Raw genomic sequence first — 21,726 nt, 5'->3', positions numbered from 1 at the left:
CTTCACATGATGCCCAAACCCCTCCACTGCCTGACACCTAATTTAATTACAAAGACTAGAAATTGTTGATGATATCAATCAGCTCTGTGATAAAAGGTCTCAAGGAATGTACTTCTTACTTTATTTGTATCATATTCGTTTATATATTTAGATCTGGGTGCATTTCTTTTATTGGTATGGGATACTAGTTTGGTGTTGTCCCCACCAAGCTTCTTCACTAATTTAACCAGCAAGACTTGTGATTGTAATGGGATACTGGTTTGGTGGTGTCCCCACCAAGCTTCTTAACTAATTTAACCAGCAAGACTTTGTGATTGTAATGGGATACTGGTTTGGTGGTGTCCCCACCAAGCTTATTATCTAATTGAACCAGCAAGACTTTGTGATTGGAATGGGATACTGGTTTGGTGGTGTCCCCACCAAGCTTACTAACTAATTGAACCACCAAGACTTTCTTGGTCAGCGTGAGAGTGAGATCAGAGCTCAGAAATTGTTTTCCGCCACGTCAGTTTATTTTCAATGAGTAAGACAACCGGAGAAAAGACTGGGTGCAATACCTAGAAAACCTGCTTCAGAATAAAGGGGTCTCAGAGCTGTACTGACTAATCTGTCCTTCTTCCTGTTCGTTTTTATGTTTGTTGCTGTGTTGTCATGTCAAAGGCGTGTTAAATGTGAGTGAATTGATGTGCTGTCACTGACTTTCCTCTCTTCCTCTGTTTCTCTCTGCCTGGAATCGCTTGAAGGAGCTTCATGGGGTAACGCCTTAACTCTCTCTGTGTCTTTGTTTCTGTCTCTGTCTCTGTCTCTCCTTTTCACTGTTCGTCTTCTTGCCTGTCACTGTATGAGTCAAATAATACTTACCCCATAGGCAAGTGTTGAAGCATGGGAAGTGTTTCAGCCTCTCCATAATCCATAATTTAGCATCACTCGCGCATTCTCAGCAAACGAGCTTGATTCTTCTTCTTCATGTCATTTAATCCTCCGTTGTCATTGAGGGCAGACACTATTGATATGTTACTGTTAAAGATTCCTACCATTTTCAGTAGGTCTACAGTACTTACTGAATATGGAGCATCCTGGACGATACCCACAGTGACCTCAGACAGGATGATCAGTGCATGTGTCATATCATATCAAAGAAGACCTGTCCACTTGTGTTGGAGTGGTATATCAGGGCAGGTCTGGCTTTTTAGGCCAACGATTGAAACATTGTTCACTTCAAACATCATATCGGAACTCCATTGAATTGGCGGGCATGAGAATACAAACATTTTCATGCTCATCTTTCTGCATGTTTTCAGATGTGGTACTGCAGATGTGGCTGCTGTGACTGGCCAGATCTTTAACAGTTAAAGCGTGAAATAGTTATAACTAGGGATGCACTGATTACAAGTCTATACTGCTTTGACTAAATACATGGTAAATTAAAACACTAAAATACAACACTATAATGTATGAAATTTTTTTTTTTTTTTTTGGTATAATGGTTATTCATTTTGAAATTTTGAAAAGCTCAGTTTAGCTTAAAATGGAATAAAACTGTGTTATTAAATAACTTTGTCAATGTTAGATGACGGACAGAAAAAAAATCCAAATGTTAAAATAGAGGAAATAAGCATTAACAATTAATTTTCCAATATCAACTGATAAATTAAAAATCTCAAATATTACGAGCCTGTAAACGATATGATACCAAGATATCATGCATCCCTAGATATAACATTTTGCCCATGTGCCAACTGACCAAAACTAACAGTTGTACAATAAAGTATAACAATAATGCTATACATTTTAGGCTTATAACCATTTGCTTGCGTCTTTCAACCATGCTCAGGATTCATGAGCGTGATATGAATCAGATCTACGGCTCCACCATTTCTTATAGTCGGGCATATCTTGGTATTCGCACAAGATCTTGTTTGTGTTAGTTTTCAGATCCACCCTCAGATGTTCCCTCTGTGTCAAGTGTCCCCTTCATCTCTCCTACAACTGTCTCTGCAGACTCAAGCAAAAGAAGCTGTCATTCTGTTACATCCTTAAAAGAAATGAACGGCAGTTGGAAGTGTCTTGTTTCTCCCACCATACAAAGCCTCTTCCTTCTTTTTGCCAGTTTCCAAAACATTTGCCTAGAAACACTGCCACAAATGTTTCTCCAGCATACAGCCATTATGCCTCATATTTTAGTCTCACAAAGGAATGTGATGGCGCTCATGATAGTCTCTTTCATTCTCATTGAAATATCATGTGCAATGTTCTGAAAGGATGATGTGGTTTACTGTTAGTGCAGAGGTACTTACTGTTCTCAGTATGTCATAATGTTTTGCCTTTTGCTTTGTGTTCTTCTCATTTATTAGATCACATCAAAGCGTTAACAGGTGGGGAACCCCCAATATTCTCTTTTCTCCTTGATAAATCTCCTCTATTCTTCATTGTCCCGGGGCTGACTGGGATAATGTTCTTTACTGTCACTACATATTAGTAGAGCGAGAGTGTCTGTACAGGGTTGGAGCCTCTACAATAACACTGATAGCTTTCATCAGAACCTCGTAGGGAATGTTGTATTGATGTGAAACAGCATTTCTCCTCCATAATTGTTATCTGGGGTCCTGTGAAAGTTACCAGGGTGTCCAGTGGGACGTTATTGAGGCTCTTTATAGTTTGTAGTGGGTTTTGGGATAAACATCAGGCCCTGTACAGTAATTGCATGCTAGACTAATATGCATCAGGGAGCATGGGTGGAGTTGCATGACCTTGCTGAGCCCTCTGATTGGGCCAAAGGAGTAACTCCACCATGCTGATTGGTGACCATGCTGTAAGGTCTCTGCTGATTGGCTGTTAGATTGGTGTTCACTGGACTTTTAGAAGAATGTATGAACTGTGCATGTGTGAGTAGACCTTGGCAATTTCTAAGGGTGAAGATGTAACTGTTCATTTTTGTAAATGCTAGAAATCTGCAAATGTACTACCACTTGCTCTTGCACATGGAAAGGTCTGTTGTAGTTGAAGGTCATTTGTTTTGAGATATGTCTTTGTGCAATGAAGGGGAATCACTGCTTGGGGATTTTTCTATTGTAAGCATTTTCACAATAATTTCTTGAAGTTATTTTCTGCTGATTCATCTGTCAGCACCAATCATACACCTGCCAAAGCCTTGCTTATATCAACGCTTTATCGAAGTAAGAGACCGTGAATAAATGAGACGCGATATGACCTCTCAGATATTCTGTTGTTCTCTCTTCCATTGCTGCACTGGAAGAACTAAACGGTACCTGCAAACTAATACAAATTATAATGACGACTTACTGTACATTATATTGCTTATTACACGGCTACTCATCAAATAAATGAATTATAAAATTATAAAAGTATTTATTTGAGTTAAAAATTATTTTATTTTGCCTGTATTTATCAATTTAAAATGTTGGCTAAGAAAAAAATAATAGTCCAAAACAACCAGCCACGAAACAATACAAACACTTTACCAATATTATGTATATGTATACATAATATGTATTATGTAATTTTCACTTCAGTCAATAACTTAGACGCAAGATGCTGCCAGTTGCATTTGTAGAGACAGCGAGTCTGTGGTGGGATACAAGAGACATGAAAGTTGTGGCAGTTTGAGCGGATTGATATACAGCGTTGCCATGAGCGACAGTAGGAAATATCTGGCCGCAGAATGTCACAATTAATTAACCAAGTAATACATATCAAGTAATACAGAGAGCCGTGTAATAATTAGTTGTATTGTAAATTAAGATAATTGGGAAAATGAATCGGTACAGAAATAGTAATTTATCTGCAGTTTATTTTGTCAGACATCCAACAAAACACATGCCCTGCATCAAAATACGGGCTTAGTAAAGGTTATTTGAATGAATGTGATGTCTCACAAATAATATATGATTCAGTGTGCTCTTTGCCTGCATTCGATATAATGCGAAGGGCTTCAGTTATTTCATATGACCATTGAGTATTTCCTCATGATTCAGTTATCGACTATGCTTGTCCTTGCAGTTACTTCATTAAATGACATTGTAAGCTTGGCGGTTATGATTTGAGTATTTAGGAGCTAAAGCATGACTGCTCTTTTCATTAAGGGTGAAATAACTTGAATTACATTTTGTTTAGCCTTCCACTTTCTTTTCTTGCTGTAAGCTCCATTTGATTGAATACGTACACTGTATTCAAATCTATGCAGTCAGTTTATCAAGTTGACACATTTGAAGCATGTCAGCTTGATATAACCTCAAAACAGCATTGGTTCCTGAAAAGAAACAATGCCCTTTTTTCCAGGGTGCGGTTTCTTTGTTATCATTGGTGGTGTGTTGTTGTGTTAGAATCTGATGCACAGCAGCATTTGGATTGAATTCATGTTGCCTTTCTTATTTTATGCATGAATAGTGCTAATAGTAAGGTATCATTCAATAACAGGCTAACATTTCTGATAGAGGGCATTTAATGCAAATATGAACTATTTTACGTGCATGCAATGTATTTCATACTCTGTCACCAAAGCATGTGCTTTTGTGAAATAACACCAATCCATTAGTGGAGTGATCTAAAGCTATGACTCTAAAAGATGCTCATTTGTTAGAGATTCAGCTGTTGTGTTTGTCAGGATAGGAAGGTGAGTATGTTTAGTCTAGTGTCAGTTAATGCTGCATTATTGATATACCGAAGGAGACATTTACATCATGTTTATACGCATTCTCATGTGTTTTGTCTGGATATGTATGAATGCCTTGAAGAAGTTTGACTACAGCATGTGTTGTGTTTGATCCTGAGTTTACTGAGCCTTTGCTTGTTTTGACTCGTGTAGAGGAACCAAGGGCAAAGACATCAACACGATCAAGTCCCTGAGGGTGTTGCGAGTCTTGCGACCTCTGAAGACCATTAAACGTCTACCAAAACTGAAGGTACATATTTTGTTGCCACTGTCAAGGGAAGATCAATCCTAACATGAACATCTATACATTTTTCTATAAATAATTTTTTTAAAGAAGTATCTTGTGCTATAGGCTGTATTTGATTTGATTTAAAAATACAGTAAAAACTGTAATATTGTTAAACATTATTACAATTTAAAATGACTGCATTCTATTTGAATATAGTTTAAAATGTAATTTATTCCTGTGATGACAAAGCCCGAATTTTCAGCAGCCATTACTTCAGGCTTCAGTGTCACATGATCCTTCAGAAATCATTCTAATGCTGATTTGGTTCTCAAATAACATTTCTTATTATTATCAATGTTGAATACAGTTCTGTATGGGATGAATTTAGTCTCAAAATGATTACCACATGCATACACAGTTATCCATGAACTTGATAAATGTTGCAGATATGTTTTACTATCCACAACCAAATGCCTTTCAACTTGCGTGTGCAAAATTTGTACAAATAGAGACATTTTTGTGAATACAAATGTTTTCTTTTTTATTAGTGTATCATAATTTGCGCATGCAACAAAGACGTGCATATGTGGATCAGGTGACACGTGCATTCATTGACGTCTTTTCTGAGTAGATCTCATTTGATTCATTTGGATTTTGAGACTTTCTTTTCATGGTTTTCAAGCATTTCACAACCCACACACAAACAACTACAAATCAATAGGCCTTGTGCTAATTATTAAAGGGATACTCCACCGTTTTTTCATATTAAACTATGTTATTCAAACAATAGCACTTTTGGAAGTACTTCGACTCGGCGCAGTAAAAAGTCACGCCTGATCCTCTTTCCACCATTGACAGAAGTGAGAGGAAGAGGATCAGGCGTGACTTTTTACTGCGCCGAGTCGAAGTACTTCCAAAAGTGCTATTACGCCATACATTATAGTTATCCTTTTTAACCCGCTTAGAAAAGCGCCACGTTTTATTTTGTGTAACCATACTTGGTCGTATAACTACTCGTGTAACTGTTTTTAAATAGGGAAAACGTTGATGTGTTTGGTCACTTCTAAATTCATTGCTGTTAGATAACCATTGAATATACTGGGCTAAGCTAACTTAGCTAAGTGCTATCAAAGTGCCGGCGCGCGCTAGAGCGATTAAGTGCACGCACTGAGATGAGAGAGGTATGTATCAACTCGTCTTAGTTAAGGGAATAACATAGTTTAATATGAAAAAACGGTGGAGTATCCTTTTAACGTGTGCACAACTACCCATCTATTTGACAAATTCACAAATGTGTGTTACTACATTTAAGCTAATACTTTACAGCTTGTGTGTGCAAAATCCTGAAATACATGAATGTGCAGCATTTTGTACAAATAGAGACAGTTGTAAATACAAAACTTTGATTTTTTTATTAATGTAGGTCAGATTTTGTGCATGTAACAAGTTAGATGTATATTTGTGGATCAGGTAACATGCACACATTAATTTCTGAGTCGATCAAGTCTAAGAAAACCTGCTACCACTAGATGGCAGTAGCCTGCTAAAACAGACAACGGCACCGTAATCAAGCGTTCTTCCCCAAGATGCTTAATGTGGCTTAAGAAAGTGATATTAAAGCACCACATTTAGTACACAACTTCTTAATAAAACATAGCGTTACCTTTTACAGACAAGCAGAAAAATATGAACTCAAAACACGCAAAGTTTCACATCGAATGTTTCCTCGTTATAAAGAAAACGCTTAACAAAATGCATCAAGACAGTAGACTAACATTAAAATACCAAACTCGGCAAGACTATATGTCTACCTTATTAATAGACCAAACTCGGCAAGACTATATGTCTACCTTATTAATAAAGCATACTTTGTACAGGCAAGCAGATTAAATCAGATTATGAACACAACATTCAGAAATTTAGAAAACTGGCAGTTCCAGTAGTAATGAATTTATCTTGAACTCTGTCATGGAAACTAGCATGTATAAACCCTTGTTAAACAATTAATAATAAAGTAAAAATGATTTTTTTATTCCTGTATGATATTACGCTGTAGCCACATTGGACCAGCGGTTTGGAAAATGATTGGATGGAAGATTCAGCTGCTTGCGCCATCTTCTGGCGAGACGCGGGAATTTATTCGTCATGCGACTCTCACAGGGCATTATGGGTATTCTATAGTTGTTGAGCATACATCAGATGTACACTCGTTATTGCAGTGCATTGTGATTGAATAAGTGCACTCGATAATATCCACTATGGTTTCGGACACCACTACACCACTACACCACTAGTGCCCTATTTAAGGGTATAGAGGGCGATTTCGGACACAGCCAGATTCTCATGAGTCTGCATTCAGCTTTATGACCTGAGTTGAATGGTGATGAACAAGAGTGTATTTTTATGTTTCTGCTCTCTCTCAGGCCGTGTTCGACTGTGTGGTGAACTCCCTGAAGAACGTGTTGAATATCCTCATTGTCTACATCCTGTTCATGTTCATCTTCGCTGTCATTGCTGTGCAGCTCTTCAAGGGCAAGTTTTTCTACTGCACAGACGAGTCCAAGGTCCTGGAGAAAGACTGCAGGTAGAGTGGGATTAAGGGGCTGCTTACACTACACCATCTTCTTTTCTTTTTTCTTTTTCTTTTTTTTTTGGCCTTTTTGTGCCTTTATCAGATAGGACAGTAGAGATTTTGACAGGAAAGCGTGGGGTAGAGAGAGAGGATCGGCAAAGGACCTCGAGCTGGGAATCGAACTCGGGTCGCTAAAGGCGCAGTTGCGCTATATGTCGGCGTGCTAACCACGAGGCTATCGGCGCCGACCACAACACCATTTTCAACTAAAAACAGAAAACTTTATATGCGGTTTGGTCCTTCATTTACACAACAGTGTTTTGGGGGCCTGAAAACGCAAACTTTTGAAAACTGGATTCGGGAAAGTGCAAGTTTTTGAAACGATACCGTTACCGTCTCTCTGTGTAAACTACAAAACGCGAATTTGTGAAAACGTTTATTGTGTTTAATCTATAGGCTGGTAGTATTTCTTTACAAAGTGGCATTGCCAACTACTGGCCTGGAATGCATAATACATCGTTTTTAGTCATTTTTCGCGGATCTGTGTGATCGTATACAGGAGCACATCTCACACCTGCAGCTCTCCATGCAGGCATACAGCAGTACTGTCCAAACCCATGCAGAAGTGAGTGGAGTAAATGTGTTGGGTCCCACAACTATGGAACCTTTGGAAATAGTTTTGATGTTTTCAAAACTATCAAGGAATTTTTAAAACAAGCCCTGTAAAATAAAATCATGGACATTTCTGTAGTGATTGTACATTTCCCTAATTATGTTCAGCTCTAAAACACTTCTCCATTTGCATTTTGTGAATAATTTGTATAAAAATATTCTTTAAAATCTTTTAAAAATAAACATTTTAATCCATCTTCCAAGTGTGCTGATAGCACTATGTTCAATTAAGCAGTGCTTTGAAAATTGACAAATAGATATTTCTTTTTATATTCTGTCTCTGTTGTTATTGTCTTTGTGCTTATTAGAGGGGTGTTTCTGGATTATGATAAGGATGATGTGGCGGCCCAGCCTAGGGAGTGGAAGAAATATGAGTTCCACTACGACAATGTGCTGTGGGCGTTTCTCACTCTTTTCACCGTTTCTACTGGAGAGGGGTGGCCCACGTAAGTCAGCAGACATGTCACGGTCCCTAACTACATTTATATCACAGATTTGATGGTATATTTTGGTATATTGGTATTGGTATATATAGTACAACCATTTGCTATTCAGTATGTTTTGCTGGGATTAGAAACCCATAAAAGCTTCTGTCCTCTTCAAACACTTCACTTGTGTCCTCTGACCCCCTCAGTGGCCTTTTATTCTCTCACTTTAAAGGCCATAATCAGTTTGAAGTGCTCTTTGAGGCTCTGTGATACTGGTAGAGCACAGCTCTCTGGAGGCCGAGTAGGCAGCCGTTCATGAATCAGCATCAGCCCAAACTCACTGCCAAACTCATGAATGTGTTGGACAAGCCATTGTAATTGACTGTGATTTATTGAGTTGTTCACAGGCTTGTTGGGGTCAGTGTTCTTCTTACCCTGGTGTGCAAGTCTGTTTTCTTCCCTGCCCTCTCAGGTTTTAATCGTTTAATTAGATCATGTCAGTGTATTAGTAATTTAATGATGCATGATTTGTAAAAATGCCTCAGGTTAAGACCCATTGTCACAATCTGGAGGAACTCACTTGCTTAAATTTAGTTTTTTTTTTATGTTTATTACTTTGGCCGCATTGCTAATGAAAAAAAAAAAAAAAATCTGTTAAATGAATCAAACCTAACCAGTTAAAACTGTTATCTGTGTGATTATGCTGTGATTTTATTGTCTTAGATCTACAATTTGAGGGTAAAGTAAAACTATGTATGTCTGTCTTCCACAAGGCACTTTATCATCTTAAACGTTAGGGTGTAATGATGTCATTTTGTCTTCGCACAGGGTTTTGAAGCACTCTGTAGACGCCACTTTTGAGGACCTGGGTCCCAGTCCAGGCTACCGCATTGAAATGTCCATTTTCTATGTGGTCTACTTTGTAGTCTTCCCCTTCTTCTTCGTCAACATTTTTGTGGCCTTGATAATCATCACATTCCAGGAACAGGGTGATAAAGCCTTGTCAGAGTGCAGTCTTGAGAAGAATGAGGTATGACTGAATAACGTTCAGACATGGTCACCCCACAAATCCACATTATGTAACCAATTCATTCTTGAAATCCTACCCTGAAGACAAAATGTAGCTATGAACTGGTACAAAATCCAACAAGAGAGATTTTTTTTTTAATTAGGACAAATACAATTTTTCTATATTATCATGCAATATAATATAATATAATATAATATAATATAATATAATATAATATAATATAATATAATATAATATAATATATAATTCCTAATTTCACTTGCAATTGGCAGATGTGGTAAAATTATCTGTATTTGTTATTTGGCATCATAAAAACATTTATGAATTTGGTATTTGACATCATTAAAAATATGATGGACAGTATTACTATTTTGCAGTTATACCTAATAAAATAAAATAAAAATTGTAATAAGGACAAATTATATTTTAATATAATATAATATAATTTTACTGAAAATATATTATTTATAAAATGTGTCTTTTATTAATTAATTATTATTATTACAATTAACTTCTTATAGAAAATAATGTTTTTTGGAAAGTAAAAAAAAGATATAGTTTAGATTTGAACAATTTATCAACAAAAAGAAAGTTGCTTTTAGGCTGACGTAAGAGATACAGAGACAAACATTAATATTCCTCTTACAAACACTGGAGGAGTTTTATAGTGTTTAATGATGTGATACGGTACCTACAGTCAAACCAGCCATGGAAACAGTTGCAGATGGCCAGGTAGGGAATTTTGACAGGATTAATGCATGTGCCTGCGGCGGACCACACACACACACACACCTAAACACATGTTCAGAAACAGGTATACATTCATACAGTGACGCACAGTGTCTAAAGACACACACAGAGACAGCCAGCCCCATGGAAGAGCAGTCAGCAAGATGTTCCTGCCTCATTTCCTCTGAGGCCCCATTAGACGGGCCCAGTCGTCTGCAGAGCCTGTGCTGTTTCACTCTCTCCCTCTCCATATGCCAGCCTAACATGACTCAACATTCACAGCAGCGCAGCCAGAAAATATCAGCTCAATTACGAGTCTATTTTCTTGTTCTTCAACAGGTTAGACTACTGTATATCTTCCACAGTTGTTGTCGCTGCTCTTTTTATGGCATTTCTGATTAGTTGTGATTATGAGAAGGAAAATGTGACTTTAGCCTGTTTCTGAAAGATAAAGATGGAAAACAGTAGTTGTCTGTGTCTGTATTGCAAATTAATTCTTTTGTTGCTGTTTCTCTTCTCAGAGAGCCTGCATCGACTTTGCTATCAATGCCAGACCGCTGACCCGTTATATGCCACAGAACCAGCAGTCCTTTCAGTACCGCTTGTGGAAGTTCGTGGTCTCTCCACCATTTGAGTACTCCATCATGATCATGATTGCTCTCAACACTGTGGTGCTCATGATGAAGGTCATTTGGTCATTTTTCTTTCAGTAACACTAGAGTCCTTGGAGAGTTACTTGACAGCTATGAAGTTTTCATTAATTTTGCCCATTTCCTTTTTCTAACCATTTGGTGATTCATAAAAAGTATTTACAGTACCATTCAGAAGTTTGAGATCAGTAAGATTGTTATTATCATTAATATTGAATGGAATATATCATTTTTTTTGCAAGGCATTCTTTTAAACATCCTATTCACCAAATAATCCTGAAAAAAATCACAGTATCACTGTTTCCACAAAAAACATTAAGCAGCACTGTTTTTAACATTGATAATAGTAAGAAATCTGTCTTGAGCACCAAGTTATTGTTTTGTGGGTAAAATTGTGGGCAATTTTCCTACTTTTTCAGTGTTCTTTACTAATCTCACTTGATCAAAAGCACAGATTCTCCCCAATACTTTTATCAATACATTTAACACAACTTTATGGACAAAATCTAACCTGTTTATCACCGTTGGTTTTGCTGATAACTTTTTTTTACAAAATAATACTAAAATAAATAAAAGATTTCCCTTTATCTTCTTATACCTGCAGTTCCATGGGGCGAATGAGTCTTACGAAGCAATGCTCAAGTATCTCAACATTGTCTTCACTGCTCTCTTTTCAATGGAGTGTGTTCTCAAGATTATTGCTTTCGGACCCTTGGTAAGTATCATCACTGATACCCTCAACAACATTATGCACCTTGGTCCAAAAAGAGCTGAACCTAAAAGCAAGGAATATTTCACCCAAATACAAAACTTCTGTCAAAGCCATTTGATAGCTTTTGAGGAACAGATTCACTGAATATCATGGTAGCTGGGTGAATCATGGTGAACTAATCCTTTAATTCACCGTAAAACGTTCCTATGCTAGAGTGTGAAATTGTAAGCCTCTCCAACCTGTCCCTGAATTATCTCTGTAATTCTCTTCCTCACAGAATTACCTGAAAGACGCCTGGAATGTGTTTGACTTTGTGACTGTGCTGGGCAGCATCACTGACATCTTAGTCTCTGAGATTAAGGCAAGTGGGCGGCACTGAGCTCTGTGTTTGAGCTCTGTTAGAGAAAGGTCTCAGAGCTAGACCATGTGAAATACCAGACAGCAGAGATAGGTTGAGAAGAAATGCCCAAACATAGATGATGATGAGCTGGATAACATCACAGCTCAGGAACAGAAGGGAGAGAGAGCTCAGCTCTGTGTTGTTATTTTCCATATAAAATGACAGTAATAGAGAAACTAAATTCATTTGGTAATGCTCACTTTGACCAAATCGCTAGTTTGTGGCTTTGATTTGTGTTTTATGATGTTATGAAGTTTTATGTTGTATAATGCTTTATGTCTTGACGTCCTTGTCATTGTCAAAAGCTGCTACTGATGGTAATTGTGTTTGTTCTGTAACTATATTTGTGCGTGATGGCTGTTCTTGTTCTCCTGTGTTCCTTAAATGTCTTCACTCAAATCTTGGCTTGCTCCTGCCACGATTTAACATCATGTATAGACAACGGTGAGTTGCTCTCTTGTCTTTGATCTTAGGTCTATTCCACCCTGCATGGAATGAAAAAACTTCCTATTGCAGACATATATGGCACATAGGTTCTCCCTTACTAAAGGCTCACATTTACTGAAGATAATGCAACATCATCACCCCATGGTTGTCAGTTGAACATGTAGTAAATAGGTCTTATTTGAAGTCATCAGGGTTCACTACTGCTTACCGTGGATCGACATCCATGTTGGTCCAATATATTTTTGTCTGGATTGTCAGCATTGTTGTTTTAGGACCAACAAAAGTTATTGATCCAAGAACACACCATACTTGACAAAATCACTAAAATATTACCCAGGAATCCGCAATACACTAAATCCAGAGTCAATTTTCTGAAAAGGTCTGGATGCGTTAATGCAGGGATTTCCAGACTTTTTTGTTTGCTAGAACCCCTATTGATCTAAAATATTTACTTGAAGAACCTCCTGAGATTTTAAATGAAAATTTTAAGAAATGTATAATATATTCACATATTCATGGTTGGTTAGTGTTCACAGATAAATAAATAAAATATTCCATATTTTTACAAATTGTATGATTTAATTATTAGCTAGTATTCATCAACTCTCAAACTCTTCCTTTATGAACCCCCAGGGGTTTGCAAACCACAGTTTGAGAAACCATGACTTCATTTATGGCATTCGAACAATAAAAATTTCAACTCAATCTCAGATTAAAATCATGTTCAGTGTGAAGAGATTTGAGAACTTTTAGATCAAAGGATAGTCCAACAAAAAATGAAAATTCTGTCATCATTTACTCACCCTCATGTCATTCCAAACCTGACCTTCTCTGACTTCAGAAAATTAGGAGAAATGAATTTTCAAATTGACAAACCCTGCATTCCCACAGGACCGTCTGCTGAATTTCAGTTTCCTGAGACTCTTCAGAGCAGCCAGACTAATCAAGCTCCTCCGGCAGGGATACACCATTCGCATCCTGCTCTGGACATTCGTCCAATCATTTAAGGTAACTCGAAATAAACTGATTTGACATTCATTGGTGGAGACTTTTTTTAAAAGTACCAATTTCTTCATTTTTTGTTTCCAGGCACTGCCTTATGTATGCCTTCTAATCGCCATGCTGTTTTTCATCTACGCCATCATTGGAATGCAGGTAGCTATCTAAAATAATTTCAGTGCTTCAGTGTTTGTAATTAAAAAGGTCATTTCAGAGCTGGAGTGTATCGTATTATAGGTTTTATTAATTCAAATATAGAAACTGTATTGAGTCTGAAGGATGCTCAATGTAACTGTTTCAAAACATAAATTCATTTAAGGTAACGTTGTGATTGCAGGTGTTTGGGAACATTGAATTGAATGACGATACTGCCATCAATCGTCACAACAACTTCCGCACTTTCCTCCAAGCACTTATGCTGTTGTTCAGGTCTGCACACACCTGTCATTCTTTACCTACTGCAATCAAATCCACCTGAGAATGCAGGAAATCTTAGAGAGGCTTCTGGGGCTGTATAACAGAATCAAGGTCTGACAAATTCCAACAAAGTTCTGATAGAATTATAGATTTAGAATGTTTCTACTGTCCTGCTTCTGAACACTATATTTAACCTTTGATTGATATCAACATTAATAGCACGCATTTGTCTAATGCAATTAGGAATTTTGTGGAGGGCTGTATTTATAATTGATCAAGGTCTTTCATACTCAGAAAATATTAATGTATAAAGTACTAAAATAAAGGCCTAACTACGGGCAACCTAGTCTGATCTCAAGTTATAGATCTGCTAAAGATCTCTGCTGTGTTTTGTCAGATTACCTTTATATTAAAAAGAGATTTCATTTCATGTATCATCTGAGAACTCAGATCTATTTAGGGCAATTTTCTTTTTGCACACCTTATTTTGATCCTATTACATGTCTGAGTGTTACCATACAGAATCAAAGGATCCATCTGCCTGTCTGTCTGCCCATCCATCCATCCTCAGATAGATAGATAGATATAGTACTTTGTATCACTGTGTTTACATCTCGCTGTCATGCTTTTTCTCTCTCTGGTCTCCCCTTTTGATCAGATTGAATTTTAAAGTATCAGCCATAATGCTAGAAAAACAACATATCCTCATGAAATTCATAAATAAATTTCCATCTTTCCCTTATGTTCATTACCTTGACGCTTCCTCTGAGCTGAGAGCCATGAGCAGACAGCACATCAGTTTGACAATAACACTGTGAAAACATGAAATCTGTCTCAACTGTAATTTAAACATCAGCACTTCTCCCATCATCTACAGTCTGTGTCATATTCTCTGACAGTCATTCCTGGGTTTAATAGAAGATGCAGCATTTATTCAATCAGTGTCATCGTGTCTCTTGCAGAAGCGCCACTGGCGAAGCCTGGCACGAGATCATGCTGTCCTGTCTGAGTGAGCGCACCTGTGACAAATTTTCGGGCACACTTGGAAAGGAGTGCGGGAGTGACTTTGCCTACTTCTACTTTGTCTCCTTTATTTTCCTCTGCTCCTTCCTGGTCAGTGCTCAGAGTCATACCAGCCAAAATCAGGCTCATCATTATTGTAGCATGTCATCACATCCTACTGCCACAAAGCTTGATTGTTTATCTAAAAAAAAAGAAGAAAAGCCTTTGAACATGTTTAGAATAGGGCTGGGAATGATTTCCTGATTTGATTTGATTCTGATTTACAAGCTCTCGATTTTACTCTGATTTCAATATGCTTTAATTCAGTTGTGATCTATTTGGGTATTTTTTTAGTGGTGTAAATGGTGTAAATGATCAGAGTAATGTCTCATACTGATTCAAACCAGTCACACTACACTCTTCACTCCATTTACTTCCATTCACATCACACATCTCATATGAAGTTCTGCATTTCACTGCGTTGCAAAGTTCAAGTATGCTGAACTTTGACCTGCAAATTCATATATTCATTCGTGGGCCAATATAAGATTGATACGTTGATACAGTGTGGCCTCTTAGCTGAATTAAAAGAACAAACTTTGAAGCTGCAGGTTCATTACAAGAAAGTGGATAAGATTGTATATTTTTACATTTTGGATTTATTATTATTTGTTTATAGTGTTCTTTTTAGTGAATCAACTACATAGAAAGTGACCATTGTAGCCCAATAGTCCTTGAATGTTTTTTTTATTTAATAGTTTAGAGTTATGTGGTGGTCACAATAGATTTTGAGCATGCAAAATGTCAAGATATGTGCTCTACTGCATATTTTTAAAAACATAAAAGTTCACGAGAGTAATTTTTTGTGAATCGGACTGCACTGGTCATGTTGTATGTTGTTTTTGAATGTAGACTAAAAACTCACATTCACAGCAAAGGTAAAATATTTTATTGATTGTAATTTGCTATTTTGTCATGGCGCTGAAGACACAGCAGCCAGGGTCTATTTTTCAGACTATGATTAATCGGAAAATCAATGTTTTTACCCAGCCCTAATTTACAATTAACCTCATACTCCCAGATTGTTTTTCCTGCTCCGTGACCTTCAGAGTCTTTTCTCCTGACACTTTCTCCAGATGCTGAACCTGTTTGTGGCTGTCATTATGGACAACTTTGAATATCTGACGCGTGACTCCTCCATCCTGGGCCCTCACCACCTGGATGAGTTTATTCGAGTGTGGGCGGAGTATGACCCAGCCGCATGGTATGTTTCAGCCTGCACTCCCCCGCCAGATGGAGACCTACTCTTGTGATAAATATAGTAACTGAGTTTGGCAACAGTTGAGAGAAGGAGAATCATTCTGTTAGGGCTCAAAGGCCTTCTCAGGTTAGACCACATAAATAAAAGAGAGAAATGCTGAATGTTCCCCCTTATTCTTTAAGTGTGATTGAAGACCTCCCACGCAATGCCTATAAGAATTGTGCTCTGGATGTGAATGGGATCTTGTACTCCTATCCGCATCTTGTCCACAACACAAATATGCTCTCCAAGCTTTCTTCATGTATGTGTCATGTTTTGCTTGTTCTTTCCGCAGCGGACGGATTTCCTATAAGGATATGTACAATTTGTTGCGAATTATCTCGCCCCCCCTTGGCTTAGGGAAGAACTGCCCTAATAGGGTAGCATACAAGGTTTGCAACCCAAGCAACTTCTTCCACTCGTGTGGCCTCTGTGTGCAAACGCCCAGAGACCCAAACTTGAATGGCTATGCTCAGATGACTTGCCTACACACAAGCACTTGCCCCACCAGATTTGACTGGCTTTGGTTAATGATGCTGGATGGGAAACAAAGATTTCAAGGCCACATATAAATTGGACACCTCCTTTAATTGGGTATAATTGAGTAGTTTTCATATTGACAATTCAAGGTTTTGTCACTAAACTAATGTTACAATATCAAGCCATTTTGATTTTTACATTTCTATCTTAACCATTCAAATGAAATAGAACAGAAAAGAAACTGGCGTTGAAACCTTTGTTTCTGTGCACTGAAAGTGGAAACTCCCCCTGATGTCTCAGCATGCAGATGCAGACATCTTACAAACAATGCAGCCATTCTGTCACCATCCACTCCTCGTGTCATCTCACTCACCTCTTCCATCTCTCCTTATCAGGGATCAACTCTCTCACCTCTGACCTCTAACCTTTGGGATCCATCTCTGACCCTGCGAGGCCAGGATGGCATCCCTGTCCATGACACTCTTGGAAATCTAATTAACAAAAGATTTCTGTTTTTTTGTCCTCTGTTGTTTGTTTTGTCTTTTTTCATTTTGTCTTGTTTGGTTTACTTTCTGCCCCTCTTGTTTCTCTTCCCGTCTCTCTAACTCCCCATCCTTTTCTTTATTTTTGTTTTTTTCCCCGTTGTCTGCACTGTGAAGTGGCCGTATCAAGTACCTCGATATGTATGAGATGCTGCTCCACATGTCCCCACCTTTAGGTTTGGGAAAGAAATGCCCTCCACGAATCGCCTACAAGGTAGCTCAACTTCACGTGCCCCCCCACTCCCCCCTGCTCGTACTGTCTTCCCATTGGCTTATTCTTCAGCCAATCTCTGTGCTCTTGCAGTGTTTCCCCTCGTTTTTTGTTTAACTGTTTATTTTTTCTCCCCACGCTCTAATCTTTTTGGTGTAGTTCCTCCCTCCCCCTCTCTCTATTTATTCAAGAGTTCCCCTCCACTTCCTGTGTGATTTAGGGATGGTCACAGACTAATTATGAGTATGACTGTAGAACTTTAGTCCATTTGTGACCCTGGAAACCAGTCACATGGGTACATTTTCTGAAACTGAGATTTATACATCATCTGAATGCTGAATAAATAAGCTTTCCATTGATGGTTTCCATATGGTTTGTTAGGATATGGCAATATTTGGCCGAGATGCAACTATTTGAAAATCTGGAATCTGAGGGTGCAAAAAAATCTAAACATTGAGAAAATCGCCTTTAAATTTGTCCATTTATGTTCGCGATTCTGCTGCATTCACTCACAAAAAGAAATGTTGGGAAGTCTACAAAATATCTTCATGGAACATGATCTTTACTTAATATCCTAATGATTTTTGGCATAAAAGAAAAATCGATAATTTTGACCCGTACAATGTATTGTTGGCTATTGCCACAAATATACCCGTGCTACTTGTGACTGGTTTTGTGATCCAGGGTCACATTTAATGTTTAATTACAACCCAGGCTCATTGGAAATACGTGTCTGTGGCAACATTTCTGCACTTCTTGCATGTTCCACGACACTTTTAAAGGGGAATATCCAGTAGTGCCACTAAAAGTATGTTCAGTTTTTAACAAATGAATATGGATATGTAAACGTTTTATTGCATTGCTTGCTGTACGTATCGCAGCAGTTAGGGAATGAAAAGTCTGATGAGTGGCGCTAAAAGGTTAATGCTCTGTCGCTTTTAAAAATGTAGCACCACCTACACTAAACCTGCAAGTTCAATGCTGTACCACCAGGTGACCTACCGAGCTAGTTTACTGTGTCAAAAAAGCCATACAAGAGCTGGTTATTTGATACATGTCAAAATGTATTATTTTACAAATCGTGTGCTATGATAAAAGTGTTTTTAAGGTCATAACAGTATTGTGCAAGGAACCTCATGAAAAAAATGTCTTTATTAATCGACAATCTGCACCATAATCATAATCTATGTGAAAAGGAATCAAATTTGATGGTGTTTTACTGCCTATAGTGGTCATTTCAGCTGGAAACTGCTGTGTAATAGTATGTTTTGAAATTTGCTAAAATGTTGGTAGAGGCACGTATTTCCAATCAGCCTAGGTTGTTTAATTATAATAATAATAAGAGAAACTTAAATCTCAATTTTATCTATGGTCATACTTCATATGTATAACATTTACCCCCAAAAGTTGCATTGTGTAAGGGTTTGTGCACGACATTACAAAACATATTTTCTGTAATAATCATATGCATTATAAATGCAAAATATTTTATGTAAACTCAATTTACATAAAAACGATGTGGCCAATTGCTCTTTTTGCGGGTTTCTGTGTCTTTGGGATTCACTTAAGGGCCCCAAATTTAGCTGAAAAAACTCTTTTAGAGCCCTTATGTTGTGTTAGAATAGGAAAGGACCCCCCTCTCACCCTTGTTTTCATGGAGCAGTGTGTGTGGAACCTAAGTTGCTTTCAGTCATGAGAACTATGCACTTGACCTCTTTCTTTTTCTCTTGGCGGTCGTTCACTTATATTCTCCCTGTCTTGCTTGTGCTGTCTATGTCTCATCCACTTGACCATTTCCTCTCTCTTTTTTCTTTCTCTTATAGCCTTCTCTCTTTTTTCTTTCTCTGCAGTATGTGAGAATGTATGTCTGTGTGTGAGACTGTCCATCTTTTTTTTCATTCTGATCTTTTTCTTTTTGCACTGCTACTGCTAGTAGATGTATGTTCTATTTGCTCAGGGGAGCTCAACTCTTTACAATGAATCACTCTAAACCATATTGTACACTTGTACATCCCATGATACAAAAGAGATGTCATGTTTAAAGGCGCACTCAGATATTTTCCTCTTTAAAAAGTTAAGCATACAGAAAGTAATGGTACTTTTGGAAAATTATGTTTAAAACCATTATAAAAAGCTGTTTTAGTTTACATGGGAGGAGTTGCCTCGAGGTCGGCCATTTTGAGTCAGATGATCAGCCAAATACTACTTATTTTGTCTTTATAACTCCCCAATTATTGGATACTTTTGCTCACAGAATAAATTATTAAAGACTGAGTGCTAATAAAGCATTTCTACAAATGCATTGTAACTGAAATCTTTTAGTGATGCTTCATCCACACCTCTAGGTGTCTGTATACAGTAAATCCAAGAAAACTGCCACATTTTCCTGTGCTATATAAGCAAACAATTGAGTGCACCTTTAAAGATAAAGTGTGTATTTTTTTGAGACTCTAAACTAGAGGCACCAAACCAAAAGGGTGTTGTCAGAATGATCCAGTTGAAAGTTGCTGTTGTGTTTAGCATTATTTAAACTCCAAAAAGCCACAGCTGAAAAGCAACTATTTGCTGAACTTTTATTGATTAGTAACTCCCAGAGTCGAGCTCCCATGTCCTCTGAAACCCCTCATGGTTATGTGTACATGCTTTTCTTCACTCTCGAGTTGGTGTCGGTTTATCACCAGTGCACTTTGGTTGCAGATCGTAGCCTATAGCAGTGAATGTGAATGTTCGATTCTGTACATATTCTCTTTGTGAACAAAACTGTTTGTGTGCTTGAAATGCTAAGATTAGAAAAGGATCCAGTATATTTGTTGCTTGATTCATAGAATATATAAACTGAATAAAAAAAAAGGATATGAAATATGAAGAGTCTAATCTCAGACACACACAAACTGTTTTGTTGGAGTTGTTGGGGTGTTGGGATGCTGATTTTGAGAAGTGTTTTACCCCACTAATGAACCTCATGGCTCCTCATAGCGGCTGGTGAAAATGAACATGCCCATTGCAGATGACAACAGTGTGCACTTCACCTCTACCCTGATGGCTCTGATCCGAACTGCTCTGGAGATCAAACTGGGATCAGGTCAGTCTGGTGCCCATTTTATTGTCTAAATGATCGTGTAATTATTGTAGTATCCAGATAACTGTTCCACCTTCCTTCTCCTTTGAAAGAATCTGTTTTTCTCTTTTCCATATAACTACAAATGTGATTTAGTGCCTGATGGAGAAATGTACTCACTTCTTCTGTATGATCTGTTCCGTTGCTTCTGCTAGTGCCATTTCCACTTATCAGAGCAATGTGTGTGGGATGGTGTGTGTAGCATCTGTTGTGTCTCTTTGAATGTTTGGCACTGGATGGGATGCTTCACTACATTCTTTCAAAGCAACTCCTTAGCAAAGCTGTTTTGTCTTACAGTACATTGATCTAAATTCACTGAACTTAAATAATTCCTTCTTCTTCTTCCTACGTGAGATAAAAAGAGTTTTTCTAGCTACACTAAATTCCAGAAGGGGTAAAATTCTCCCAAAGCAACTCAAAGCATTGCTCTAAATTAACTGAACTTAATGATTGATTAATCATAATTATGATAATATTACAGGAGAAAAAAATTTTGAGGGGTGAAGAGAATATTTTTGAAAATAATTGTCAACACCACAATAATTAGACAGAACAGAGTAGTGTAATGGATATTTAGTCTTATTAGCCTCTTGTGTTCATGAATCTCTCCACAGGCATGGTGGCCCAACGTCTGTCAGACGCTGAACTGAAGAAGGAGCTCTCTACAGTCTGGCCAAACCTGTCTCAGAAGACTATGGACCTGCTGGTCACTCCACACAAACGTAAACACATTATGAATCATCACCCTGGTGATTCTTTCTTACTTTTGCCATGAAAATGCTCTCCACACTTGTATCCACATATCACAAGACTAACACTGAGGTACAGGCACACACTTATGAATGAACGCAGGCACAGTAATGCTGCACACATCTCCAAACACCAGTAATACACAGGGACCTCTAGTGGTCACCAGTAGAACTTCTAAAAGATGCATTTGTCTCTTTTGCAGCCAATGAGCTTACAGTGGGGAAGGTGTATGCGGCTCTTATGATCTTTGACTATTACAAGCAGAACAGAGCCAAAAGACTTCAGATGCAGCAACAGCAGCAGAAGGAACAGGCAGGTCATGGATCTCAGGTGAAACATATTTACACTACTAATCAAAGGTTTTGT

The 21,726-nt window shown here is 37.8% G+C and overlaps 1 protein-coding gene across 1 annotated transcript in view; it reads left to right on the top strand.

Annotated features, from left to right (window-relative positions):
* The window catches only part of cacna1ba (calcium channel, voltage-dependent, N type, alpha 1B subunit, a), a gene marked incomplete at its 5' end in the record, with an annotated part of 113,269 nt that overhangs the window by 82,634 nt on the left and 8,909 nt on the right, over positions 1 to 21,726 (top strand). Inside the window, 17 exons of the mRNA XM_081364570.1 lie at positions 2,355 to 2,375; positions 4,826 to 4,922; positions 7,325 to 7,485; positions 8,454 to 8,591; positions 9,402 to 9,603; positions 10,854 to 11,018; positions 11,587 to 11,697; positions 11,972 to 12,059; positions 13,431 to 13,549; positions 13,631 to 13,696; positions 13,878 to 13,969; positions 14,920 to 15,070; positions 16,096 to 16,223; positions 17,399 to 17,495; positions 20,469 to 20,574; positions 21,225 to 21,332; positions 21,563 to 21,690. Of these exons, the coding sequence (XP_081220696.1) occupies positions 2,355 to 2,375; positions 4,826 to 4,922; positions 7,325 to 7,485; positions 8,454 to 8,591; positions 9,402 to 9,603; positions 10,854 to 11,018; positions 11,587 to 11,697; positions 11,972 to 12,059; positions 13,431 to 13,549; positions 13,631 to 13,696; positions 13,878 to 13,969; positions 14,920 to 15,070; positions 16,096 to 16,223; positions 17,399 to 17,495; positions 20,469 to 20,574; positions 21,225 to 21,332; positions 21,563 to 21,690 (1,978 nt within the window). The remainder of the gene's footprint in view (positions 1 to 2,354; positions 2,376 to 4,825; positions 4,923 to 7,324; positions 7,486 to 8,453; positions 8,592 to 9,401; positions 9,604 to 10,853; positions 11,019 to 11,586; positions 11,698 to 11,971; positions 12,060 to 13,430; positions 13,550 to 13,630; positions 13,697 to 13,877; positions 13,970 to 14,919; positions 15,071 to 16,095; positions 16,224 to 17,398; positions 17,496 to 20,468; positions 20,575 to 21,224; positions 21,333 to 21,562; positions 21,691 to 21,726) is intronic.

The sequence above is a fragment of the Scardinius erythrophthalmus genome, assembly GCF_964197995.2.
Source record: "Scardinius erythrophthalmus genome assembly, chromosome: 5".
NCBI classification, from domain to species: Eukaryota; Metazoa; Chordata; class Actinopteri; order Cypriniformes; family Leuciscidae; genus Scardinius; species Scardinius erythrophthalmus.
This window is presented reverse-complemented; position numbering and strand designations above follow the sequence as displayed.